The sequence below is a fragment of the Chaetodon auriga genome, chromosome 11 (genome assembly GCF_051107435.1).
Source record: "Chaetodon auriga isolate fChaAug3 chromosome 11, fChaAug3.hap1, whole genome shotgun sequence".
Taxonomy (NCBI): Eukaryota; Metazoa; Chordata; class Actinopteri; order Chaetodontiformes; family Chaetodontidae; genus Chaetodon; species Chaetodon auriga.
This window is the reverse complement of record NC_135084.1, coordinates 13,662,625-13,690,534: the sequence shown is the minus strand read 5'-3', so window position 1 is coordinate 13,690,534 and position 27,910 is coordinate 13,662,625. Positions and strand designations below refer to the sequence as shown.

Sequence of the window (27,910 nt, the reverse complement as noted above, 5' to 3'; positions counted from 1 at the left end):
GTGGCGTGGCTCAGTGATATTAATGTTTATGTTAATTAGATCACACCAACAAATGATTACATTTCCAGACAGGGTTATTGTAAGACTGTAGCCACTAGCTTATTTTGCCCAGTGAATGCAATTTAGAACAAATATAATTGTATGAATGCATTGTAATTGCATGAGCAAACAACAATACCATTATGAATATACAATCTCTGTGAACATGATGTGTGTTGTGTCTGTATAATATGAGCTAGAGGAAGAGCGATTGTGCTGGCCGCGCTTTTCATTTGCACCCATCAGGTTACTCTTGTTACTTCGTAGGAGTTTCTGTCTTACATGGAGTCACATCGACAGAGAGGCCACAGCATGTTTGAGAACATGAGGACAAACCACTTGCAGGTTTGACACAAATGTTACCATGAATGTATCGAAAAATATGTTATTAAAAAGCCAAAATTGCACCTGTAATAATGTCAGTCTCATGTATTCCCTCTATCCCGGGTCTGTTTCTGTGCCCCAGTTACAAGCCACTGAATCGGAGGCAGTGAGCTCAAACTGGCTGCATGTGGAGGCCGAGCTGCTGAGAGAGAGAGCTGTGTTCGGCCCTGGCCCGGGGGTCTTGCTGAGTCGAGACTGGGTGCAAGATGCTGCTGAAGGACCCAACCGGACCAGATCTCGAATCCGCAGAAAGGCCCTGAGACGATCCAAACGGGTAATGCCTTTCAGTTTGGAGCTGGATCTGAGGAGCAGGGTCCTATTTAATGTTCAGCTAGTGCGCAGTCTAACCTTTAACAGTGCCATGTGTTGTTACAACAGGTGCTAGGAACACTTTGCCTGGGATTCAGGACTGAGGAGAACAAAAGTAGGACAGAAGATGACACAGGTAATGGAAATTGTTGCCTGTTGAATTTTTACAAGAACGTGGGTGTTGGATAGAAGCTTAGGGGGACATTTGCTTCCTCTGTAACAGAGCCCAAGATCCTGTGCGAAGTTGCAGCAGAGGCTAAAGAGGATGAAGAGGAGGGAGGACAGTGTTTTGACCGTCTGACCTTCTTCCCTGCTCTGAATGAGACACCTGCCGTCACCGAGGATCCACCCGACCCCTTAACCCCTGAACCCTGCTCCCACACACAAGACTGCCCCGACATACGCATCATCCTACGTGAGCTGCACCCTGGAGCGGAGGTACTGTAGCACAGGAGAAAGGTGGTGTGTTGGTATGCTGGGCTAAAAACAACATGCCTAAACACAAGCGCAACTCCTTCTCACTCTGCTAATATTCACAATCATAATTATCTGATGTAGACTAAGGGATTCCAATAGCCCAGCGCTGCTATCAGAATTTCATCTTTCCTCATTAGTGTAATGTTTTTATGTCGAGGCCCAGCTCAGCTCTTCTCATTCTTCCAGCGAGTTAGAAACCAAAGCACATGTTGACAGGGACTCTCATCGCTCCGGCAACCAGCCGCGGCTTTTAATGTTTCTGACAGAAGTATTAATAAAAACAGTAGGAGGTGATGCAAGCTGTCTTACATCCGCTTAGTAAGTGTGTGATGTGTGCAAGTGTGTCCTGTTGTCTTGCAGTGGTTCAGTGTGTGAGTCCTGCTGAGCTTCCTGTCAATTCAACACAGTCATTAGCTCTGAAAAATGCACACACAGTGAAGGGCTAACACACACACACACACACAGTAACACACAAAGGGAGACCCACTCATAATTAGCTTGCCAGCGCCAATAGTGTGATTATGACAGTAATGTGTGTGGGGAGAAATCAATGGTCTGACATTAGGCTCTCAGTCAATAAAAGTCCTCCTTTTCTCTCCTTCTTCCCATCATCAGCTAAATCACCCACAGACTGATAACGCATATCTGTCCAGAGCATAGACCGGAGATAAGGAAACAAGTTTATTGTTATGTATTTAATCTTTGATAACAATAAATTTAACTCGTTTTTTTCATTCTGAAATCTAGTCATTGTTAGGGGCAGTAAGCCTGATGCCAGTTTGTGTTCACTGATGGAAACTGCCGTAGAATCTGATCATGATATAGCCCAGTGTAAGATTTCCGTGCTGTGTAGCTGAGACTCACTCACCTTGTCTCCTCTTCAGTGCTTTCACATGACAAGTGATATTATCCATCGTAGCGTATCTCTATGTGTGCATTCAGACAAGAGGTTCTGATCACTTAGCAGGTTTCCTATTGTGTGCGTGTGGCAGTGATTAATTCTCCTAATAATGGCCAGGCAGGGCCTCCTCCTCCACCAAGTGTGTGACTCTGTGTCTGGGGGTAGGGAGTCTGATTTGATTAGTATAAATTGTGAGTGGCCTGCGGGTAAGTTGGGGCCCCATATGGTTTTTGGGCGCTGTGTCCCAGAGGGCCTGCAGAGGGGCCAACACAGAGAGACAGCCAGGTGCACACACTCACTGTGAAATGAGGGGAGACAATAGAATTAACCGCACATTATCACAATGCAGTTAACGTCAGCTACAGCCAGTGCTGAAAGCAGCATGTGGGTCCGCTTTGGCGCAGGATGAAACACAGAGTCGCGCGGCTGAAAAGGGGGCTGGTCCTTCTCCTCCCCATCAATCAGCACTGATAATGAAGTGTTCAACTGTGTCTTTTTAATAATGATTAAAATATGTGATTAAAATGATCAATCAAGTAAAGCCTGAAGTGCCTGCGTTGCTGCCATGTCATGTCCCGGGAGAGAAATGTGCTTATGTGTATTGTGCCTGTCACACAGGGCTTAATGTACCTCTCTCCACTCTCTCTGTAGGTAAAGGCTAAGATGTGTGTAGTGATGGTGAGCGGCCTCAGAGTGACAGAGGGGGTGCTGCTTTTTGGGAAGGAGAGTCTGCTCTTATGTGAGGGATTCACTCTCAGTCCTGCTGGAGATGTTTGTTGCAGGAAACACCACCCCAGCAGGTACAGCTGTGTGTGCCGTACAGTTGTGTGCAGTTACAGCAAAACATGTGCTGAGCATGCGTTAGCTTCTCAGTTGTGCCAGTCAGTCATCTATCGTCCTCTGTGTCCCTTTTTCCTGTGCCAGTGTGAAGGATTCCTCTATTTCCACCATGCTGAGTAAAGAGCTGCCATCAGCCAGGTGCAGGCACTGGTTCTATGAGGACATCAAGGACGCCCGCTTCATGCGTTTTCTTTTAGAGGTCAGACATGCAAATGCTAACCCTACCCCAAACGCTGTGAATTAACACGCATCTTATATGCATTTTATTTACACAGAATTTAGTTGGAATACATTCACATTAGTTATTTAAGTTTGTCTCTTTTACATTAGGTGTTTATACATGTAAGATATCAATCACGATGCATTTTAAATCTAGGTTTAAAGATGATTTTGCAGATTAAAAATGTCTACTTGACACTAACTAAAGAGCTACTGTACCTCTCTGTTATTATCAGGACAATGCTATCGAGGTCTTCATGAAAAATGGACATTCAGCCTTCCTGGTGTTCCTGAATAGAGACCATGTCTCTGCATATAAAAGGTACCACATTTACATAGACTGGATGTAAAGAAACATTTTTATTTTCAGCATTCTGACTTTTTCTTATTCTTTCCTCTCTTTCTTTTCTGCAGGTTGTGCACAGTAGTGTCAGCATTAAAAGGCAGAGGGGTTTCTGAGGTCATTGCTAATGCCAGGTAAGTGTCCACAGTTAGTCACAGTTGTCCACCAGCAACATTTTCAGACAGCTACATGTAATCACTCTTATACAGAATATATACAAAAATGCAATATTATGTCAGCAGCATTTGATTGGTTTGTGTTGCACCTTTCTTATTCTCCACCCATCTTGATTGACCGTAGCGACTGAGTTTGGCACCATCAGTCCTGGATAAGTCCTGATCCTTTTGTCCTCAAACACATCACCTCCTCCTCCTCCTCCTCTCGTAAGCCTCTCCCTCTGCTCTTTACATCTCTTAAGGCATGTCCTACACAGGCTGCTGTCATGGACCAGGTACACATCTTCCTCTGGTTCTGGTTTTTCCCTCAGCGCCCCCTCACCATTTCCCTGAGCATACGATAGAGGATTTCGTTTCATGTTCAGCTTCGTGAGGTTGTGTAGGACTGTCACAAACTCTGGGAGCTTGATGAAGAGGTTATCAAACAGGCCTAACTCTTGGAGACTGTGTAGAGCTGCTATTGTAGGAGGTAGGGTGTCCAGCTGGTTCATCCCCAGATTGAGACTCTTCAGGTTGCTGAGAGAACCCAATGTGGAGGGTAAACCTGCAGAGGTTAGGCGGTTGTTAGAGAGGTTGAGGTGGGTCAGTCCCACCAGGTTGCCGATGGACTCAGGTACAGACTCCAGCTTGTTGCTGTGTAGATCCAGCCATCTGAGTGACGAGAAGTTCCCGATGTTAGCTGGGAGTTTCTGTATCAGGTTACGGCTGAGGTCCAACTCATCCACGTTGGTCAGTTTGAGGAGACACTTCGGGAAGGTGGTTATACCCATGTTGCTCAGGGTGAGTCTGCGCTGTCCATCTGGGGTCATCCGTATTGCCTTTTTTGCAGTCTTGAGGCTCACCTTTGTCCCTTTGGCTCCCTTCCCTTTGGGCATGGTACTGCAACACACACAGAATTACTGAACAGTTCAGCTTCAAATTTCAGCTCAGCCTCACTTTCATGATAGTTGCCCCCAAGAGGCTGATTTTCAATAATTTATCTTATCTACAACACCACACACTACTATAGCAAATAAATGTGTTGTGTGTATGTTTATGTGTAAGTATGTGTGTGTAAGGCTGATGTGATTTATTCAGATACAAGGGCTTATGTATGGCCCGGGGCAGTAGGGAAAGCATGCTCTCTGAGGTATGAGAGCTTGAGCGGTGTCTGTGTGTGTGTGCGCGTATGTGTGTGTCTCAGTTAGTGCGTGTTCGTGTGTATGTGTCATAGTGTTATGTCTGCACAAGTGCGTGCTCACCCAGTGTTGCCCATGGGGGTATTTAAGAGCATGACTCTCTAATTAAGGCTAATGCTGGGGAACAATAGGAGAGAGGCGACACTGGGTAATACAGCAAAAACAAATGAGTGCTGATGCTCCCTCACCATTCAACTGATTGAGCTGTTTGGCTCTTTTCAGGCAAGGAGTGCGTGTGTGTGTGTGTGTGTGTGTGTGTGTGTGTGTGTGTGTGTGTGTGTGTGTGTGTGTGTGGGGGACATCCACATGCAAGTGCATTGACAGACATGGATGTACTGTACTACAGTCCGTGTGCACTAAGAGTCAAATCAGGACTTTGATAAATGATAGTTAGGGAGTGTTGGGAGTGTGATGAGGGCTTCGCTCCTCTCTCCTCCCTGTCTAAAAGAGCAAGGTGTGTGTCTGTTTTGTGTCTGTGTTACACCCCAAGGCCCTCTCTCGCCTCATTCATCATCCTCAGGATGAGAGAGGTTATCCACTGGTGCTTGTTCCTATTATAACCTCCTATAGAAAACTATTGCATGAAATTATTGCCTGCAATTAGATAACACATACTGGGCCAAATGCAATGATTGATTTAGTGTAGTTTTACAAAATAATTTGGTCAGGAGTTATTGGACGAGAGGAGTTATTGGTGTTAAAAATTGGATACACTTCAAGTAGCCCCTCGCTCTCTAAACCCATTTACTGTTTGCATCCTTATTTAATTTTTCACTTGGTATCCTACTGTACTTTTGTTTAAAGCGTTTATATGCATTTTCATAAATGAGAATATGCACTCACCATTTTTTTTTCTTTTCCTCTGAGTTGACGTTAATCAAGCGATGATACTGTCTTCAGTTCTTAGAAACATACCCACAGCTTCAGCTGGCCATCCGACTCGAAGCCTCTTACCTATGTACCAAAAAAAAACCTCATTCATTGTAGTGAAAATGTCATAATGCTACAGCACAGCAACATTTAACAGCCTCAAAACTACATTTCCAATTTGGTCAGCGTGTAGAAGTTGTACTAATGATACCTTGTGTAGTCGTATCTCACAAAATGTAGCAGTGAGTCGAGAGGACAGATCAGGAATCCACTGTTTGTGTATATCAACATTTCTCTCGCCTCCCTGCACCGAGCAGGCAAAGTCAAGGTTCCTCTTGTTTAATAGCGTTACTTAGCAACTGGGGTGCTTGGCGCCAGGACTTTATTGCCATGTTACTGGCCACAGAGGGAAAAGAGATTCAGGAGCAGTTTAATGCTTTTCTAATTTAGATTAGACAAGTTTAGATAGGTGCTCCACGAGCGAAATACTGATGAAGCAACATTGTCGTTCAGTATGGACGTTTTGTTTAACCTCACACACGTTCTGGTAGATTAACTGGAAACAAGGTGTTTTGATTGAGCAGCAACTTTACATGTGTGTGCCTCTACCTGAGTGAGTGCTGATCACACGATCACCTCACAGCACCCTGTGAGCGCAGACCTGACTAAATGAAACAGCAGCTGGAGAACAAAGTGTTTGTCTGAGCTACGAAGCAGGAAATCTTTTTCATTTCTCCTCTGTGGCAGAAATGTGACAGAGATTTGCTGTTTGACTGCTGATCATTAACCTCTGCCTGTCAGTTAATAACTCACTGCACAAGGAAAAGCACGACTTCCTCTTTTAAACAGGTCTTTTTGCTGATGGCGAGCGGTCAGACAAGTTACCTAAAGTACATTTCCTCACAACCTACAGATGGCACCGTGTGCTACGTCCTCCACATCTCTACTCACTATTTATACGGCCGACTGTAGCTCACCTCAGCCCCATAGCTGCTCGAACAGCCATGCACACACAGTTTCTGTTTCCTCACTCGCCGCCACACCGCTGCTTCTGCTGGGTTACATTTCAACACTGGTTGCCAGGCAACAGAGCAACCTAAAAAAACAACTTAGTGTTGGTAGAAACTGATCAGTGATCAGCCTGTGACGCTAATTTAAGCTATTTGTTGTTTTTTGTTGTGCTTTAGGAAGACTCCTGTGGTTGAAAAGACAGCCCTTGCTAAATGGCAGGTAATGCAATAAACACGGCGCTTCATCCTTTTGTTTTGTTGAGTTTTTTTTTGTTGCTTATAAGTACAGATTATAAATACTTGTTTATTGAAAGCAGTAATACCACAGTGTAGAAACACTCTCAAACACTGTTACAATAAAAGTCCTGCATTCAGAATTAAAAAATAAAAGTACAAAAGTATTAGCATCAAAATATACTTAACATATACAAACATTATATTGTAATTAATCATAGATGTATCAGTTTAATGTTGCAGCTGGTAATGGTGGAGCTAATTTTAAGAATTTTATATGCTGCTGCTAATGATATATTTTATTTGTTGATCATATTTTTTATTAATTATCTGAATCTGTAAAATAAGTAGTCATTAAAGCTGTAAAGTAAATATAATGGAGTAAAATTTACAATATTTCCCTTTTATATCAGTAGAAACTGCTAAAATGTTGAGTAGATATGACATTAACAGAAACCCAGTTCCCACTTGTAACTGTATTCCTGTGTTTTGTGATGTGGTTTCATATTACTCTTGTTTTTGCTTCAGAGAGGGGAAATAAGCAACTTTGAGTACTTGATGCAGCTGAACACCATTGCTGGGAGGACCTACAATGACCTGATGCAGTATCCAGTCTTCCCCTGGATTCTAGCTGACTACCACTCAGAGGCAAGATCACACACAGTGACCTCTTTGTCTTGAAAATGCATGCTGTAGGGGACTAGGCTAATGAAAGTGTTTATCTTTTTTCTCGGTAGACCCTCAATCTGTCGAATCCTGCAACTTTCCGTGACCTGTCGAAGCCAATGGGAGCTCAGACAGAGAAAAGGAGACAGATGTTCATGCAGAGATATGAAGAAGTGGAGAACACTGAGGAGGAGGGTATGTATTCAGCTTCTTCATTCTCCTTTTTATTTGCTTTTCAGTGTACTTTTTATTCAGCACATTTTTACTCTGCAGGACATTTGTCAGCACGGTGCCACTACTGTACCCACTACTCCTCAGCCATCATCGTAGCCTCCTTCCTTGTCAGGATGGAACCATTTTCCCACACCTTCCAGACACTGCAGGTGAGGCAGTGGGCACCAGGATGTGCAATGCAATATATCTAGACTCCTAAATCATAGTTGGTCATTTTTATGTGCTTAAAATGGATTAACCTATGGCTCAGTGCCCAAAGTGAAAAAATGGGCTTGACTTTAATAAGAAAAACAATGTCTTTAATTCAGAATAGCATAGAATAGAATTTTTTTCCACTCTGTGAACCTGCTTTATTGGTTTGTACACCAACATTAAATGCATCCATCTCATGCTAAATTACAATATTAAACAAACTGCATAAGTGTTGACTCACCCACATGAATGCATGCATATAAACATACACACACAAAAACACACAAAGGACAAATAAATGATATATATAAAGGTATAATGTAGGTCAAATTGTGCATGTAATCACTGCTGATCAATGCAGGTTTTTTTCTTCATTTTCTGAAGAAATGGAAGAAAGTTCAGTTTATTGTGTATCAGCCTGTTTCCACTCACCCACAGACACTTCTGCAAAACCCTGTGCTCCAGATGCCCATTCGTCATTTTTTATTTTCAAACATAATCTTACTAAATAATATAACTATAATATGAGCTATTTTCAGCGCTCCAGACCCTGTTTCAATGCTGTTTTTGGTAAGGAAGCAGATTATAGGGAGTTTTCAATATATATGCAAATAATTACGGAAAGCATCTAAAAGAGGCCAATGCAAATAGTCACAGATGTTACCAATTTACAATACAGCATCCAATTGATTATAATGAAAAGGCATGCATATTTGATAGTCAGAATAAAGTAATAAAGATGTTAGTCTGGTGAATTACAGTGCCTTTTTGTCTTCTGAAGCGCATAACGGGTATGTAGTAATATCCATAACTGGATTTACATCTCTAACCGAGTTTACCAGTATATATGCTATTTTCATTCATTGAGATAATTGTTTTACTCTAAATTACATTCTCCCTCATGAGATTTCCATCATAGATTATGGAATTTTACAAAAAGATGAAAAGCTTCCTTCAAATAGTAGCAAATATTTCCTGCTTGCGTAATACAATGAAGAATGTAAAATACGGTTCACTGCACTGAATCAGGCAGACTACTTTTATTAATATGCCTGTTGCAAAGTTTGGTTTCAGTGTGCCGTGGGCCTGACAGTGTTGTGCCTCGTCTCCCCACAGGGAGGGTTTGATATCCCGGAGAGGATGTTTTACAGTGTAAAGAAGGAGTGGGAGTCATCCTCCAGAGACAACATGGGAGACGTCAGAGAGCTGATCCCAGAGTTCTTCTACCTGCCCGACTTCCTGCTCAACTCCAACCACATGCAGCTGGGTCAGGCACAAAAATCATCCTCTGTGTATCTAAATGAATGATAGTCTGAATTTCCTATTAAGATATTTCTCTTGTCTTTCTTAATTATGCACTCCAAAGATAAGGCGAGCGTTATTCTACATTTTTCTTATTGTCAACAAATCTCATATAAAGACCCAAACCAACAATGCATTAGTTCATTTCTCAATACTTTCCGACTTCCCCACACTGTCCGTGGCTCTCAGCCCCAGGCCCATTTGACGTAAATCTTTAAAACCTCACCAATATATACTGCATATATTTTTCTGTTTTTTTCTTGAAACGCCTGGGCACAGGAGTTTTTAGCAAACATAATTCATGCAAGAACAGATAGTGAAGGCGTTGGACTATTTTCAGCTGTGGATTAAGACACATTTGGTGCTCTAGTGAGTAGTTACAGCAGCATGATGGTGTATTTGGGATTGAAAATAATAATGATAATAAAAGAATAAACTACAGTGCCCATGTCCACAGCTCACTGATGTGTGACATGGCAGTGGAGGTGTGTGCAGTCTCAGTCTCTGGCTACACAACCAATACTTGGTAGCGCAATCAATTTATTTTGGTTTTGATCTTTCCATGAAATTTGATGGGAATAAAAAATATACAATGTCACCTGCTTTAGCTTTTAAAGGCATCCCATTGAGAAGGCAAACACAAACATCTTTACCTTCAGTGTTTTTTCAAATTGGCGATTGTGTTCTTTGTGAAATACTTGTCTTTCCTCCAGAAAACATTTCTAATCCAATTTTGAAAGATGAAAGTGCACCTGCATTGTTTACATCAGCTAACAGCTGCTTCTTGCCTGTGCTTCATGTTTCTTGGCAAGTCATTAACAACTGTCGAACAGTGGCATCATGTGTAAGTTTCGGCAGGATTGCATTACTGAGGTGCTAATGCACATACATGTGCATCTTTGTGTGTGTGTACTAACTCCTTTAGAGGATGACACGGTGATGTGATGTGACCCAGTATGCTGGATGTATTGTATATCAATATCTCTATAGGCTGTATGGAGGATGGTACCACTCTGGGAGATGTGGAGCTGCCCCCGTGGGCGAAAGGTGACCCCCAGGAGTTCATTAGAATCCATCGAGAGGTCAGTGACCCCCCCCAACACACACACACACACACACACACACACACACACACACACACACACACACAGAGTTCGTTTCAATTGGTCAGTCTTGCCTGTTACATAGACTTTTCCCATAAGACTTAATAATATTTGCCAATACTAGCTCATGTATGTACACAGAACATGCACTGTGCACTGTTTTACTGTCTATAACAAACATCTTCAATACTAGTTGCACTGTAATAGTGTTGCTTGCAGTCAGTCTGTTTGTCTTCATTCTTTCCACCAGAGTATAAGAGACAGTCCTTATTCACTGCTGCCAGTGTTATTCCTTATATTCTCTAAAAGCCATTTTGTCACATTGAGTTTGGTTCTTTCTTTTAACACTGACTGTTTTCAATGGCCAGTTGTATTTCTTATCGAGAAAATGCATGAAAAGGCATGTGTCTGAAGTTTAGATGACAGACATTGAAGGACAACAAGCCTATTTAACACTATTCAGGACATGCACAAGACCCTCTATTTTTCATAATGTCATTATTTCTGCCAGCTGTTTATGGGATGAATATTCTCTCTCTTTTCTCAGCTCTCTCTTCTCTTTCCCTGTGTGGGGTTATTGTATATGTCTGTTCTTCTGTCTGTTCGTCTGATTTCTTCAATGTGACCCTCCCTTTTCCTATTCCTGGGGCATCTAAGATGGTTATCACTCTGTAATCTACTGAACTACTCGTATTGCCTACCATTCTCATAAAATTAGTGACTTTAGAAAATTGTTTTTTTTTTTTTCCTGCCATAGACAAATTAACTCAGGACAATATATCCTTGTTATGATGTTTTTTCTTTCCTCAGTTTTTTGAGATTCCAGGATGGGTTTATTAAGATTGTGTGCAAGGATACACATGCTGGTCATAATGCCCACTATTCCTTATTAACTCTTCAAAACCAATCTCTGGCTAATTCTACCCAAATCATTCTTTAATTCAAGCATGAAGATATGCTCATACTACAGCTGCACAGCTTCCTGCTGTTCGAGACCTCTAAATTGACTTTTGGAAGAAATCATACAGTACCTGAATAATTTAATTGGTTGTGCATCCTCATAGAAGTTTCTTGTGTTTCTAAACTCTCATATTAACACTTTGACTGATGGTGTTGGTCTCACTGTAATAACAATGAGCACTGCACACCGCTGTGTTTTAAGGCTGTATAGTGCATGTATACTAGTTCTGAAATATTACTTCACAAGGTGGTCTTACTTTGTGCAACACTCTCCTGCACTGTTTCCCTTAGGCCTTGGAAAGTGACTATGTGAGCTCCCACCTCCACCTGTGGATCGACCTGATTTTTGGGTACCGGCAACAAGGCCCTGGTGCTGTTGAAAGTATAAACACATTCCACCCTTACTTCTATGCTCAGAGAGGCCGACAGCATGCTAAAGACCCCATCATCAAGAGCACAATCTTGGGATACGTCAGCAACTTTGGCCAGGTTCCCAAACAGGTAAAAAAAAATAAGATGAGTTGGGGATTTTCGGAACATGGTCTCCTTCATGTAGGTGTATGTTTTTAAAAGTAATCCTTCTTTGTAATTGTCTGTGTCTTTAGCTCTTCACCAAGCCACATCCACCTCGCAGTGGCTCTAAGAAAGAGGGATCATCACCACCCCATCCAACTCCATTTTTCTTCAAACTGGACAAACTGAAGACCACCGCACAGCCCTTCAGAGGTACAGCTAGACAATTAAAGGGAAGCTCAGGCTGCAAATAAGCTATCTCAATCTAAAAATTTTTGTTACCGAACATTAATTAGATGAGCTAAGTGCAAAGACTTGAAGCAGGGAAACACAGTCATCCTGGCTCCACTCAAAGCTAAAAAACCTGCTATGAGCATGTTTAAAGCTTTTTTTTAAACATGACAGAGTTGTTTCCTCCTGCTTCCACTCTTTATGCTAAGCTAAGATAATTGGCTGAAGACTGGTAGCTTCAGACTGTTTTTAGCATTCTCTGAGCCAAAATGTCTATTCCTTAACATGAAAGTATGAAATTAAAGCAAATCATATTAAGGCCTTATAGACAATGTATATATTTCCAGACAACTGAATCATCTTTGCAATCAAACATATTTTCTGCTGGGTAAACTAAATTCAGTCAGTTTGAATAATCTGCATTTGTATTGTTCCTCCTTTATTTTATCTCACACCTTTTTGATGTCAATTATTATGTACAAGATGTGCTGAGATCTCAAGGGAATCATTGAAACGGAGCGAGAGTGTCCATAGATTAATTTACACTATGGAAGGGTAGAAGGAGCTATCTGTTAGAGCTACAATATGGAGATGGCTCTTCCACTGAGCCCTACTTAATAATCTGAATATCCCTACTGGCCCACTGAGGGAGAGGAGATGAATCTGCGAATGCTCAGGGAGAGATTCCTGCAAATTACATTTCATATTAAATCTTAGACTGTCTGATCTGATCAATAAGCAGATAGAGATGAATAGGAGGAGGAATGCTAAGACTAATGCAGACACAACTTCTTTCTGGGGATTTTAGAAGCAGAACTGACGACAGGATATAATGATTTCTGCCTGTTCCTGCATGAGTAGGTCAATTACAGGCACAATTACAGCCTCTCTCTCTCGGTGCCTCACCCTCACACACACAACAGCTAGTGCTGTCCAGGATGCAGGTGCCCCCCTTAGGACAGAGCCTCAGCTTGTTGTAACCTGGGAATAGCTGTTTTAATTGCCCAGTCTCCAATGGTCAATTTAATGAAATTCTTTACAAGTTTACTGAGCTACCAAACTCTTTAATGTGATGTTTCTGAAGAGCTATTACCTTGACTTGGCCAGGCAAGTGTATTCAGGTGCACAAAAGGCAGAATGAGGTCACTTTTTCTATTTTTAAGTAATAATAACTTTTTTATGGGTGCATATGGTAACTGACACCTCTTACTTTGTTGCACAACTTCTTGCTGCTGGAGCCCCTTTCTCGCTGACACTGTAAACCTTTCTGCAGAGCTGCCAAGAGGCCCGGTTGGTCAGATACTGTGTCTGGAAAAAGAGGTTATTGTCCTGGAGAGAAACCGTCTCCTTCTGTCGCCTCTGTTGAGCTGTTTCTTCAGCTGGGGCTTCCCTGACAACAGCTGTGCCTTTGGAAACAATGCCACAGAAAAGGTACGTATGCATGTGAAGTTACACAGTTGATCCGCTTTACATTGTTTGTATAAAGTTGTGAAGTGGAGATATAGAAGTATAGATTTGTTTTTAAATGTGAGAATTGGATCGAGAAGTTAAGCTTTAATAATATACAACTTTAACTCATTTTGATTAATTAGTTGGTGCTTGGTACCAGTCGTGCTTACATTATTGAAACTGAATTTTGCCAACTTAAATCTCCCTGGGTCTGGATCAAGCTGCATACACCATGAGCTAATCAGAGTTAGCTGCAAGATACTTTGGGGAGCAATAAGATAAAAGAGTAAAATGAATATCAAAAAACTGTGTTTTTAAATACCATCAAGTTCCCTGACAATTAGACATCTTCATCACATGATCTTATAAAGGTATTAAAATGCTGCTAAAACACATCCATAAATTCCCATATATTGCATACATACATACACAATCACAGTGTCATAATGATGGTCTCATGTGTGTCCATCTCTAGATCTTCGCTGTATGTGAGAGTTTGTGTGACTGGGGGGAGACACTGTGTGCAGCTTGTCCCAACCCGACGACCATCGTCACCGCAGGAACCAGCACTGTGGTGTGTGTGTGGGACGTCGCCGTCAACAAGGACAAAGTCACTCACATGAAACTCAGACAGGTCAGTTTGTCTGCATGTGTGTTTGCATCAGAGATTTAACAGCAACGGCCAGAATGCATTTGCACCCCCAAAAACACTGACTCAGCTTTACTCCACAGCCGTTGTACGGACACACAGATTCAGTGACGTGCCTGGCTGTGTCTGAGGTCCACAGCTTGATCGTAAGTGGCTCCCGTGACCTCACCTGTATCCTGTGGGATATGGAGGAGCTAAGCTACATTACCCAGTTAACAGGACACACAACCAGCATCTCTGCACTGGCTATCAATGAACTCACTGTAAGTCCATCTTCTTGATCTCCATCTTTGTGATTCTTCACCTACTGTCCTCTCAAAATCTCCCTCTTTCCTTTTTTCTTTTGTCATTTGCCATTTTTGGCTCGCTGTTGCGTTGTTGTTCCCCTTCAGTCAGCTCACAGCACGAGGAAGAAGGGACGCTCACTGTTGACAACGTGCATATCCTCTTTGCGTGTGTTTTGCTTTTTCGTACTTTGTCTCTTTGCACACATGGGCGTCAACACCATATTAATGTGTCCAAGGGTGAGATTGCGTCATGTGCGGGACCTCTGCTCTACCTGTGGACCATGAAGGGTCAGCTCCTGGCCTGCACTGACACTTCCTGCGGGCCTCAGCCAGATGTCCTGTGTGTCAGCTTCACACAGAGACACGAGTGGGATGCCAGGAATGTCATCGTCACTGGCTGTGCAGATGGCATCATACGGGTGAGTTTGTTTTTGTATGGGTGTAAGAATGTGATAGTTACTGTGTGTGTGAGAGAGAACGTCTGTCTTTAAAATCACTGTCTGACAGCTCTTTGTAGGACTAATAGATCAGCAGGAGAGGTTGCTTTGTTTTTATACAGTATTCCAATGTAGCAGTCATTACTTTGGTATTAGCCTCGCAGGTAGCAGCTTGGATGTCCATCAAGGTATTAATAACAGCATATGGGTTGTGTGTGTGTGTGTGTGTGTGTGTGTGTGTGTGTGTGTGTGTATGTGTGTGCGTGCGTGCGTGCGTGTGTGTGTGTGTGACTGCACATAAGCATATGTTGCCTCTCTGCAATCAAAGCTGCAAAGTCTAAATTGGGCTTCACTTGGGAGTGGGTGCCCATGCCACATGCACAACACACACACACACACACACACACACACACACACACACACACACACATAAATGGCATTATTACTTTATTATTACCTTGAGTTATGGGATGTTCCTGCGCGCTGGTGCATATGTGAGTGTGTTTGTTATTATGTTGAATTACGTCTGATTTTGCTACTCGTTATGTGTCTCTCATACAGATATGGAAGACAGAGTACACCAGAACACAATTACCTGGCCCTCCAGAAGAGCCTGTGTCCCCAGGGCAAGACCGACCAGAGAGAGACGGTAATGTTACAGGCAGAATGAGAGGATATGCATATAGGTATTGCCTTTATAACAACACAAATGATGGGAGTGGCTGACAGTAGTGAAGCTGTGGGACTAAGATGCAACGGCACCAAAAGGAATCGCGTTTTGTGTTTCAGAAAGAAACCCTTCGCTATCTAATTAGATAAATCCTTAAGTGTGAGATGATTATTTTTAACCGCTCATCTCAGGGCTAGACAGCGCGGTTTCCAGATGAGAGCTTGTAATGCTTACCCCATCCCTCACTAGCATTAGGGCTAGCAGGAATTATGTTGTTATAAAGTTATTAAACATAGAGGCAGTAAACACTGATGAGTAATTCTGCTGACGTGTGTGTGCTTGTATAATTTAGAAAGCAATAATACCCAGATCCAATTTGGCATACGTTGGTTACAGCCTCGCGTCACCTCATAGGAGTATCATGCTTGGTAAATTACATTGAGACAAGTCTTTATGTAACACTGAAGCATTTATATTCGAGGGATTTTTCTCCCTTTAACAGCCTGCTGACCACAGATAAACTGTGTTAACTTTCACTTCGTTGTTTCATGGGGACCACTGGGTCAGGGTTACAGACAGGGTGGACACCATCCCTGTGATTCAGTAATAAATGGGCGTTGATGTATTTTCACACTGTATCCACAGTGAGCAGCTCATGCCAGGTTAAAGGCTGGGAGAGACATCTGGTGTTATGTCAAGAGCTGGACAGTCAGGCCGTGTCGCAGCGCCGCCACAAGAATAATCCAGCCATCACGGCGCTGGCCATGTCCAGGTACAGTAAACACTGCTCACAGCAGAGAGGAGTGATTTACTCTACACTTAACAACTTCTAATCACATTTAACCCTTTGTTCTGAAGAAAAACGTTTCATTTCAAGTGTGTTTTTTAATTTTATTTCAAACATGCTATTGGAAAAATCTTCAAAACTCAATTCTCACCAACTCTGACTCACATTGTATATTTTTTTATTATGTGCTTTACAGCAGAAAACATTTGCATAACATCACTGATTTGAGGTGATTATTTAAGCACCCTCTCTTCTGTGTAGGACCCATGCTACTCTGTTGGCGGGCGATGCCTGGGGCAGAGTTTTCACCTGGACCTGTGAGTGACAGGTAGCAGGGTTTGAGCACAGTCATGCTTCCAGCCACCATTGCTACACACCCTTTATCCTCTCAGAGCGACACTGACACAGGAAATCCACCAACGTCTCAGGTCTGACACCAGCTGAGCATTGAGATCGGCTGTATTTCAGTTCAGGTTTGCGTGTGCATTCAGGGATACAATAGTATACAATATTTGGTACATTCAAGTCTCAGACAAATAGAATATTATATCTCTTATGCAGATATTTAATTCTGTATGTTTCTTTGTAAATACTGAATTTCAGCAGATTTGAATAAAATTATTGCCAGTTTTTTGTCTAAATCTTCTCCTGTGGGTGATTCATCACTGAAATCTGGGTTGGCCAAGGTTTTATCTCTTTTATTTCCTCTTGGGTTCATAAAGGTGAAGCCGGCAGGACACTGGCTAAAATTCTCCAGACTTGAGGGTTGAATTTGCATGTGGCATGTGCTGGAAAACACTGTAAAAAACAGTACTTTGAATTAACCCTTACTGCTCCAGCAGAGCCAACTGGGAGCCACAGTAGCCTGCACTCAAACTGGGCAGTTTCAAGCTGAAAGCGAGAGGAAGTGTGTGAATGACGAACAAGGGCGTGCATGCTCAGCCAACGTTCCCTGAGAAATACAGCTTTTTAACTGCGTTGTAGAGCCAGAGCAGTACGTTTCTCACGAACTGCACAACAAGCATCCATCATCATAAAAAGTATGCCATGCACACATTGGCATTCTGTGCTGTGAGGGTTGTAGTGTTTGCTTTGGTAAATGTTTGTGGTATGAACAATTCAGGATGTTTAGTTAGTTGTAAATAGTTTACTGAACATTCTTTGTTGTTTTGGACAATGTGTTTTCAATCTGCTGTGTAATGTGGCATTCACGCGTATTTGAGCGTTTGACGGCCTTTTCATTTATTGTCCCATTATCCCCCACAAGTTTCCTGTGATCATGTCAAGTGTGCGTGTTGTGGATGATGTAAAATGTGTTTGGGTCTTGTTGAGGTATCCCTTTTTCTTGCCACAGCTTTTTGTGTGTGTGTTTATGGTTAACAAAGGACGAATATGCTGTAGGGCCCGGACGATGCGCTCACTATGTGACTCACTTGAAGAGGGATGTATGAAACCCTCTCAGCAGTGATCCTGATCTTTCACTGGAAAAGTACAATCCTGACACTCCTACATCAATGCACTCATATTCCAATAAATAAGATACCATTTTGAATGACGCTAGATTGTGGAGGCGTGTTCTCTTTCTGTGTCTGCCTTTCCTGCTTAGTCTTTCATGCACATGCACCAATCCTCTCTATCATAAAGGAGGAGGTCTCTCTCTTTAACCTTTGTGTGTGTGGCTAATTGTGCTAAGTGGAGTAGCTTAATAGAGTGGAAAATAGTCCTCATAATTTTCCCAGAGAGCGAGCAATGACCTTCTCTAAAGACAACGGCCATCTCCATTCTCTCTACACCGCTGGTTTTATGATATGAAATGTCAAACCATTGGGTTCCTCAGAATAATTAAATCAAATAAATTATTGCACCTAGGCAGAACCATCTTGTAGCCTAACCCAATTATAATGCACTGTAAAGCTAATTATTAACCATGATTACAATTAGTCTAATTTGAATAAATGTAGTCATTAGCGGGTTCATCCTAGTCAGTGAGTCTGAACTGTGGGGGATGATGGTCCCTCTCTCTCGATCTCTCCCACTCACAGAGCGAAGGGTGTGGATGTGCATCATTCTCCTTCTCCACGCGCCTCTTTCTTCATCCCATTTTTCACACACTGACCTTCACAAAATGGCCTTCACCTTTCACCTTTCTTGGTTACTTGAGCATAATGTCTGCTGCTTCCAGGATTCATGTTTGCTGTTTATGCCCACGTTGATCAGACTTCGAAATGATAAGCAGAAGACTCCCTCTGCTGTGTCTGTCCCCACGCTTTATGTCCTTGCTAGAAAATCAAAATCTAGACTAAATATTGGCTCCAGTTGGTGGACATTACATCAGTCTCCTTCCATATTTTATTTGACGAATATCCGCTTTTGCCACCCAACAGAAGTCCCTCTGCTTAGATTAAAAGCAATAGTTTGATATTTTGGGAAATGGGCTTATTCGCTTTCTTGCTGAGAGTTCTTAAACCTGTCTGGAAAATACGAAGCTTCAACTAGCAGTTGGTTAGCTTAACACCATCTGGAGCTGCATTTTTTGCAGGAGGCTATATGCTGGACTGCTTACTGCAGGAGAAATAGCTGTAATTTTACTCTCTTTTTGTACAAATCAAACAAACAAGTTATCAATGTGTTAATTAGTGAGCTTTAGATGCTTCAATAAGTGGATTTTGATACCTGTGGACAGAGCCGGGACTAGCTCGTTCCAGTGTTTATGCTAAGCTAAGCTGACTGACTCCTGGTTGTAGACTTTACCTGATGAGAGTTGTAGCAAACTTGTCATCTAACTCTTGGCCAGAGAATAAACATTTCCCCAAATAGAACTATAACTTCAACAGAACTCTTACTGTTACAGAACTCTTTCATCCCTAGTTTCTCAATCAGTAGACGGCCTCTCAGTAGACCAGAGATGAGGTGATGTTTGTGTTCTATGGCCTGTGCTGCTGTATTGCATGTCAGACCCTGAATGTACTGCAGCTGTTTGTGATATTGCTTTGGTTTTGTCTGTCATCACATAAAACAGATTTTCCTTGTGACTCCAGACAGATTCTAGACAAATCTGACAAAGCACAATGCGGTCCACTTTAAAGAGATTATTTGAAACAATGTTTTTGTAAATCAAAGACTCTATTCTTAAATGTCAGACCCAGGCATATATTTATTAATTTGGTGTATTAGTACTGTAATTATAAATGCAGTTGAAAAGTATTATAATGCCTTGTGACGCCACAGTAAGAGAGCCTGGACAACAGCTTCTTTCCACACAGTCTCCTGAGTTTATAAAGAATAGTTAACAGTAAGAGCGTTCTCATAAACATCTGGCTCACAGGCCAGAGATGCCAACAAACAAAACAACAGAATTATAAGACCCAAAAACTGCTGTGCTGGAATGGAACTGCGCCGAGGAAACACAAAACCCTCATTTACCAACAGTTGTAGCATACTTACAGCCAAAAAAACAAATGCTAAATGCCATACTGATCATAAATATAGTCCTTTGGGTGCCACTCAGTACAGTTTGGAGAGCTGAATCTCTGCCCTCACCAGGAGGTACCACGACATCCATGTGTCCAGAGCTGCTGTGTTTACAGCTGTTTTTCCTGGAAGAGGATCTGAGCATACACAGTGTCTGGGCTGGAGGATGTGGGGTCAGGGCTGGAGGAGGCTGGGGGCTCTGGTCTTGGTCTGACCAGCTCCAGTTCTGCGTATGTCAGACTATCCTCATGTGTTGCTCGAGGCTGGAGGAGGGAGGAAAGAAGGAAAATAATCTTGAAGGAATTTAGCCCAGAGATAAGGCAAAAAGAGGAATTATATACTATATGTATTTAAATATATAGAGTGAACATCTCAGAGATATCAGGAATGACTTGTCTGCATTTAATCTTTTTCTGTTAAGAGGAGTGTTCTTCCACTCTCCACGGTAAACATCCTCTTACTGCTTTTCAGCTGCAAGAAAGTATGTGTTTACTGGGTTTGCAGGACCTCTTGGAACATTCAGTTTACTTGAAAAACATTTGGTACAATTGGAGCCCTATCCAACATCCTCAGATCCTCCTCGTTGCACTAATCCAATCAGTATGTTCGAGCAAAAAAACACACACACACAAAAAAAATCACAAGTACGCCATCAGTAGAAATACTGATGATCCTTAGTTTGAGTAGTTTTCTTCTTTATATACTTGTTTGACATTTTTATTGTAGATATAAAACCAATGAAGCACTCTAAATAAATAATTGTGTTTGAGAAGCAATAAAACTAAATAGAATTATCAAGCTCATAACTGAATGAAGAGACGGCAATAAACTCCTGTAGACAATCATGCAGTCGTGGGACAAATTCCCTCTTGCGTGTACCTCAATAACAACTCTGTACATGAAAAAAACATTTTTTCAAAATGTTAATAAATACATTTTAGCAGATATATTAAGTGCAAACGTTCAATAAATGATTTTAAGGTTGGTCTTTTGCTTGTGTGATGGGTGAGAATGAGGAGACTTACAGTGGCAGAGCTCCTGAGATGAGTCTTTAACCTTCGGGGCTTCTGAGGTCTCTTTGCAGCAACAGGCACTGAAGAACAGAGACAGCCTTAATTGACACGAAACAACAGCCAGGAGGGATGAACTCACGAAAAATGACTGTGTGGTTGAGAACGAAATCATCCTTCACAAACACTTTATATTAAACCTAGTCAAGGTGTAGTTTACAGCAGATATGAGAGCTTTATTCTGTCATTTCAGTGTTTATTTTATCTCAGCGGGTGTTTACCTAAACACAGTCTAAAGTTTCATTCTGAGAGCCTCTGTGTCTTTCAAACTATCCAGTTTTTGTCAGGGAAATTGAATTATGCCAGAGATATCATTTTCAGCTTTTGTACCTGCTGGATACCTTCATTTACTCTTGTTTTCTTGACCCACTAATTCCATTGCTTGGGGTTGGAGCCCCCGTCCCCCTGACACTCTAATGCCTCCAGTGTGTTTGAAATTTGAGAGGAAACTCAGACTCCACACAGAAAGACGACTGGTGGTTCAAATCAGCAAAAGTTTACTGCATCAGAGGAGTCACAATCAGATCACACATTCAGGAGAAATACTCTCTGTTTGGGCTGCTCATATCTGATGTCCACACTGAGGCCAGAATCTGTTATGAGAGGTGGTAAGTAGATGTAAACAAGTAGAAGTAAAAAAAACCTTTACTTTAAAACCACTGACTGGCCTAATGGACCTTTTAAAGGCCTAAACCTCTCAATGATGTGACATGCTGACCTCAAAATATCGCTTTACCTTTGGCTGGTATGTGTGGTGGTGGCTCCTCGGGTAGTTTCGGTGGTGTTGCAGTTACTCTTCTGTCAGTTTTCTGTCTTGTGCCTTTCCTTTGGGCTCTTGGGGAGGAACTGGATGAACTACTGGAGCTGGTTACAGTCTCTCCTGAGCTGCATGAAACAGAGGGGTGTTTTAAAAGCTTTAATTACAGCTGCAACTAATGATTGCTTAGATTTTTAATTATTATTTTTGCAATTGATCAGTTAATAATTTGGAACGTTAAAATACCTCAAAGCAGTAAAAAAAAGAGAAAGTGAAATAGCTTGTTTTTTTTACAACCAGCAATCCAAAACCTAAGATGTTCAGTTGACAATGATTTAAAACAGAAAAGCAGTCAATCCTTGCATTTGAGAAGCTAAAACCAGCAAATTTTTGGCAATGACTTAAAAAAAATTGATTATCAGTTTTAATTTACTTTAATAAACTACCATACCTGCTTTCTGGACACTTGACCAGAAGGTAACTGGCTGTGGAGAAAGTAGCAGAGAGAAAAAAAATCACGGCGACTTGATAGCAAAGTGGTCCAGGTTATTATAGTTACTATCTGAAGTTACTATAGGAAAAGGATGGTGTTACCTTTGAGCCTGTGTCTTCTGTGAAAGTACTGACAGGTGAGAACAAGAGTAAACAGGAAAATTGACAACAGGCCCAGTGAGCAAATCAGCACAGCACACAGATACACATCTAAAACAAATGAAGCAGAAAGAGGCATCAGAACAGCAGCGTCATCAGAGGAAGACATTTCTGTGATAAAACGAAACAGAAGGAGGCCTGGAGACAAAAACAGTACCTGCAAATAAACGCCACAGCCCTTCACTGGTGCCACCCTCGAGAGTTAAGTGTACTGGAAAAAAAAAAAGTTAAAAAAGTCAGCAAAGACAGTGTGTTGAGGGGAGGAAGCTGTGCCCAGACTGAGGGCATTGACCCAGTACAGCAGACAGCCTCAGTGGTTTCCAGAAATATCAAAACTGCTGTCGTGAAGGGAGGTTTTGCTGCTGCATCAGCCAAACCCACCACACGCACACACACACACACACACACACACACACGCACACACACAGGCCTAACGGTGCTGCTGTTCTTGGACAGTGTTTGGGGGTTCTAGTTTGCATCACCACTTCCTGAAGGTGGTCGCTCCACAATTGTTTAATATTCTTTGTGTACTTATTAGTGCAGAAAGAGATTGGAAGTTGTTGTCGGTGTGTGGCAGTGAATGATGGGTTGTGTATAGGTCAGGGGTATTTAGCAAGAGGCTGAGGAGAGTGAACAAAGACCATGTACATAAATGACTTCATCTCAGGTCCCCATAATGAGTTTTTAATATGTCTTTTAAACACAGGTTGATAAACATATTAATAAGAAATGATAAGATATTAACTCTAATTGGCTTTTTAACCTGTTTCCAGACCACTGAACTGCCTGCAAAATGTGCTCTTGGCCGTTGAGGCTGAATATCATGTTAATTAATGTTGGGGAGCAGCACAGTGGCTTTTGCATTGTGACCATGAAAAACTGTATCAGATACATCAAGCAGCAAATGCAGGAGATGATACATTTCAGAAAAAAATAGAACAAGTGACGTGTTTTTTAAGATACTGCTGCCTGTTTGATTAGAAATTTTCACACTTCCTTCCCTACATAATTGAGAAACAAGAGTCTGAATTGTGCCACTTTTCTAAATCTTAAATGTATGATTTTTGTTGAAGCTGTCATAAATGTGTTAATTCAATGCTACAAAATTTATTGAGGGCCATTCTTTGATGTTTGGACCACATTAAACTATACAAAGTTCCTGTTATTTTGTCCACCCACTGTTTACCACAAACTGAATAGTACTGACAGCAAAGGAAAAAGATGTGAGCAGACGTATTGCAGCAGAGTCATTCTCATCTGAAGAAGTGACAGGCTACATGAAGCAGGCGTCCCTTGACAATGTGAGCAGTTAATTGTTAATGTAAGTAAACCACATATCTGACCTGTTACACTGTGGTTAACCACATGCTAAACCTCACTTCTGATCAGTGCACACAGCCCCAGGTTAACGGGTTAGGGAGCTATTATAGGACACACTCTCTACAGCTGTATCTACACAAACTATATATATATATATACATATACACACATATATATATGCTTCCCTCCAGCTGTACTGTGAAGACAGAAAGCAGAAAAATGAAGCAGGGTAAGGAGAAGAAACCTGAAGCCAGAGAGAAGTCTCTCTCTGAGAGTTGATTGACCATGCAGACTGTCTGCTCATTTTATTAGTTTAGAAAAGCAGCAGAAATCTCTCAACCTAAAGCTCTGAGGGTCTAGATCTGAGATTTTAGAGATGTGAGAGAGGACGAACCATCTGTGCAAAATCTTGTGAATAAGAGTAGTTCAATTATCTCAGTGGGGTGTCTCAGAGCCTCTGCTCTGAGCTCTACAGACTGAAATCTGCAGACTGAGGGGTTCCCTGCATTACAGTTACAACTTAGTTTTCTCTTTGTTTACCATTATAATGTCAGCTCTTCTGTTTCTGGCTCTGTGGTCAATGCATGTCGGAGATGCCTGAGGTTGTGTGGCTTCCTTTGTGGGACATTGCCCTGAATATAGGGCAGGGCGTTGTCTGATGGTTCGGTCTGACTCAAACCTCTATGCTTTTCTGCCATAAAACTAGTGAAAGGTAAGCTGTGCAACTGTGTCAGGTGAGGCCACACCTATAGCACGTTAGAGCAACATCTCAAATCTTTACTGAACCTCTTTATCCAATGCACAGTGCATCCCACAGTGACAGACGGCTTCCCTGCCAATCAATCAGATAAAGGATTCTGCTATATAAAGAAATATTTATCACTGCATGTGATTCAAAGTAGTTCTTAACCTGATTGGTTCAGATTGTTTGCTATAGGCACATACTGGCACAGACTAAACAAGTTCCACTGCAACTGAATTCTCCGTTAAATTTTCTCCTGAGGCTTGCATAAAAGTAAACCCAGAGTGCTGACGTCATGTATTTCAGAGTTTTCGAACGTGGCCAGCTCAGCAAGACTCTACCTTTCAGTCCTCATGCACAGAGAGTGATATTGTTGAGTGTGGTTTGGCTGTGTGAGCTCATTGTTTTGAGATGGAAATGCCAGAGGATTGGGGTCACACTCTAACGCACATATAGGCACAACTTAAAGCAAATAGTGCAGCTACAGTCAGAAAATGCATGCTACTCATGTCTATCTGCCCTTTGTACTTTAGTGAGAATCACTGCGCCTCCTTAAGGTTAATTTCCATTGGCAGATAACATGGACAGCATGTCTCAGCTGAGTGTGTGCGCGGCTGAAAGGGAATTCCTAGGAAAGGAATATTCCATGGAAAACATTTTCAGAGTAATAACACCAGAAATCCCCTTTGTGTTTGATCCTGTCTTGTCAGTGACCAGGGTTGTGCAGAAGTATTTTAAAAAAAAGTAGAACGTAAAATGCTGGTGTTCCACACAATGCACAGTTTTACTGTTTTGCCAGGCAGTGATGAGAGATACAATTATTTTTCTTAACTCTCCCAGTTGAGCCACATGAAGGTTAAATTGACGTTAATACATTCCCTTGCATTTGATCTGGTAAAAGGCAAAAACTTGATGCAACCTGACTCCCAAGTCTGCAAGAAATAGTGCTATACTTGAAATTGTGTCTATTGTTTCACCACCTGATGCACTTTTGGTGTGGCCTCCACCAGCGGACACCACCCAAATGTTGTAGGAACATCTTGCTCAAGAACACCTGGACAAGGAGGCCACTTGCTGGGAAAGGGTCTCAAACTCCTTACAGCTTGGCTAATATGCTTAATTTAAAAAAGAAATATAGATAATAAGCAGCTGCCCCAAGCCCTCCATCTCTCTCCACTTTCTTTCAACTATCAGCCACAATGGGGCCCTGGTTCTTTCTACAGACAGCTGTGTCATGGAGAGCAGCAGGAGTGTGTTGAAGTACAGCTTTAGTTACCTGTCAGCTGTGTGGTGCTGGTACCATTGGACGATGCTCTCCATGTGTTTCTGTGTTTGCGAATCTCCTGAACTCTACAGGTGTAGAAACCCTGGTCCATCCCTGTTACATTGAGAATCCACAGCCGGTAAACCTCCCCCTCGGTTTCCTCATGCAGACGAAACTTTGGCTGGGGGAAGCGACGGGTGTAGTTCCCATACAGCTTCATTTTCTTTATGCCCATCTTCACAATGAGAAACTGGGAGGGCTCGAGCACGGGAGGAGAGGGGGATGGAGAGGAGGGAGGAGGTGTGAGGGACGGGGCAGCGAGAGGAGAGAAGAACCAGCGAAGGATGAGGACACTGCCGATCCTCTTCCTCTGAGATACCAGGCAGGAGAGGGTCAAGTTGTCTCTCTCTGTTACCATGACAACAGGTCCAGGGGTCACTGTCACATTCAGGGCGAAACATACCTCTGTTGACAGAAGACACAAACAGTACAGATGACATGTACAGCTGTCTCTTCTTTTTTTTTTTTTTTTATCTCATACTCTATAGAATATACGTTCCCTTTTAGGATGTATGTACATTTTAAGTACTTTGAAGTTATGCATAAGTCTGTTATGAATAAAGTCAAACCAAACCATAAAACATTCATTTCAAAACATAAGGACGCTCACAGGGGACTAAGATCTGGTCGCTTGTGTGACTCCTCCCTGCTTTTTAAATTAGTAATCAAGCAGAGCTGGTAATGTGCCACACATGGAAAAAGTCTTCAGTTCATTTTTGCAAGATGTCTGATTTCCTGCCAATTAAACATAATTGTAGCATTTAGACAAAGTAAGTTTATATGCACACCCACAGTGGCTGCTTAGATTTATGGTGGCAGAGCTCACACTATCACTGGTTCTACTTACATATGTCATTCCATCACTGGATGGGAATTCAGTCCTTAATAGCTCGAAAGCGCAAGAGGGCTCAGAATGAGAAATCTAAGACATACTTTCTGTGCCCCTGTTTCACTTCCCTGGCGGCAGCGGTGTTTTCATGTGGTGCCAGCTGGGTCAGATCTCTTTAGAAGAGACATGGAGTCTGGACACAATATGTGTGATCAGACAGACAACGAGAATCTACAGGTGGGAAATGTTCATCTTGAATACGGTACACCCCGAGCCAGCCAAAGAGAACACGACAAGATAACAGGGACCATCTGGGCTGCATTGCTTTTTTTTTTTTTTTTTGTTCTTGTTGCTGTGTTGGTTGGGGAATCTCCCTCAGGCTCTGTCCTACGCTCTTTAATGTCACAACAAAAGCAGCAACAGGGACTCAAACCAAACACAAAACTGAACATAATCAAAAGATTATAGGGCAGGAAATATGAGCTGTAAGTCCACTTTATTCAGTTTATAGAATGCAAATTACACTGAGGTTTTCTCTGATGACAGAGAACGAACTTGCTTTACTCTGCAACTGGTTTGCTTTTAAACAATTTTCCCAGTTCGTAAGACATCTCTTGCTACTTCTGTATTGACAATATATAATAACGACTTGCAACTTTTGGTTGTTGTTGAAACAATGATTCTTAGGTGGTGTTTTTCTTGTATGTTTGCCATTATTTTCATGCCAAAGTTCCGTAATAAACGCAAAATGCATGGTTGCACAGTTGTGCATGTTAGATCATAGATCAAGTTACTCGTTTAGACACATTCTCCTTCTTTCTCGCTTGCTCGCTCGCTTTCTTTGCTGGTTTTTATTGCTGTAAACAAGGTAAACTTACCTGCGACCAGAGCCTTAGTCAGGACAAGGACCACTATAGAGAAGTACATTTTCCACAGTCAGCGAATCCATAAACCCAGACAACTGCACAGCACTTACACAAGCGGCTACATTGAAAACAGAGCCTGACTGCACAACCCACCAGAGCCCTTACCCACCATTAACTCTTCTCCTCTTTCTCCTCTTTTCTGTGTAATATGAAACAGTAAATGCTCTGTTCCCACTTAGAAACTCCCACTCACTCTCCCAGCACTCTCTCTCTCTCACTCTCTCTCTCTGGCTGTCTCTCTACCCCTCTCTCTCTCTTTCTCTGTGTGTCCTGCAAAACGTAGGAAATGTCATTTCCTGTGTTCCTGTGAGGAGTCTTGGACCGTGGCCCAAAACCCCAGACCTCTGAAGCGATGGTCAA

The 27,910-nt window shown here is 42.1% G+C and overlaps 3 protein-coding genes across 4 annotated transcripts in view; 1 reads left to right on the top strand and 2 right to left on the bottom strand.

Annotated features, from left to right (window-relative positions):
* wdfy4 (WDFY family member 4) overlaps positions 1 to 18,016 on the top strand; it is a 39,300-nt gene extending 21,284 nt beyond the window's left edge. For both annotated transcript variants that reach the window (XM_076743309.1, XM_076743308.1), the window contains exons 42-64: positions 307 to 384; positions 506 to 697; positions 802 to 868; positions 956 to 1,170; positions 2,762 to 2,910; positions 3,035 to 3,149; positions 3,406 to 3,491; positions 3,584 to 3,646; positions 6,924 to 6,966; positions 7,509 to 7,628; positions 7,718 to 7,841; positions 7,920 to 8,029; positions 9,189 to 9,339; positions 10,365 to 10,456; positions 11,729 to 11,938; positions 12,043 to 12,163; positions 13,455 to 13,612; positions 14,106 to 14,264; positions 14,363 to 14,542; positions 14,803 to 14,985; positions 15,565 to 15,652; positions 16,319 to 16,445; positions 16,722 to 18,016. In XM_076743309.1, coding sequence (XP_076599424.1) covers positions 307 to 384; positions 506 to 697; positions 802 to 868; positions 956 to 1,170; positions 2,762 to 2,910; positions 3,035 to 3,149; positions 3,406 to 3,491; positions 3,584 to 3,646; positions 6,924 to 6,966; positions 7,509 to 7,628; positions 7,718 to 7,841; positions 7,920 to 8,029; positions 9,189 to 9,339; positions 10,365 to 10,456; positions 11,729 to 11,938; positions 12,043 to 12,163; positions 13,455 to 13,612; positions 14,106 to 14,264; positions 14,363 to 14,542; positions 14,803 to 14,985; positions 15,565 to 15,652; positions 16,319 to 16,445; positions 16,722 to 16,785 — 2,895 coding nt within the window. In that variant the 3' untranslated portion in view covers positions 16,786 to 18,016. The remainder of the gene's footprint in view (positions 1 to 306; positions 385 to 505; positions 698 to 801; positions 869 to 955; positions 1,171 to 2,761; positions 2,911 to 3,034; positions 3,150 to 3,405; positions 3,492 to 3,583; positions 3,647 to 6,923; positions 6,967 to 7,508; positions 7,629 to 7,717; positions 7,842 to 7,919; positions 8,030 to 9,188; positions 9,340 to 10,364; positions 10,457 to 11,728; positions 11,939 to 12,042; positions 12,164 to 13,454; positions 13,613 to 14,105; positions 14,265 to 14,362; positions 14,543 to 14,802; positions 14,986 to 15,564; positions 15,653 to 16,318; positions 16,446 to 16,721) is intronic.
* Positions 3,614 to 6,036, bottom strand: lrrc18a (leucine rich repeat containing 18a). The gene is made up of 3 exons (XM_076743310.1): positions 5,948 to 6,036; positions 5,710 to 5,820; positions 3,614 to 4,567 (listed from the first exon to the last, which is right to left on the bottom strand). Exon 3 carries the CDS (start codon positions 4,561 to 4,563, stop codon positions 3,748 to 3,750), a length of 816 nt encoding a protein of 271 aa, XP_076599425.1. The 5' UTR covers positions 4,564 to 4,567; positions 5,710 to 5,820; positions 5,948 to 6,036; the 3' UTR covers positions 3,614 to 3,747.
* A 1,575-nt stretch (positions 18,017 to 19,591) lies between the features above and the next one.
* Positions 19,592 to 27,682, bottom strand: vstm4a (V-set and transmembrane domain containing 4a). The gene is made up of 8 exons (XM_076743450.1): positions 27,503 to 27,682; positions 25,748 to 26,200; positions 22,567 to 22,620; positions 22,353 to 22,460; positions 22,210 to 22,243; positions 21,738 to 21,886; positions 20,957 to 21,024; positions 19,592 to 20,194 (listed from the first exon to the last, which is right to left on the bottom strand). The coding sequence occupies exons 1-8, from the start codon at positions 27,549 to 27,551 to the stop codon at positions 20,042 to 20,044; spliced, it is 1,068 nt and encodes a 355-aa protein (XP_076599565.1). The 5' UTR covers positions 27,552 to 27,682; the 3' UTR covers positions 19,592 to 20,041.
* Between the last annotated feature and the right edge of the window lie 228 nt (positions 27,683 to 27,910).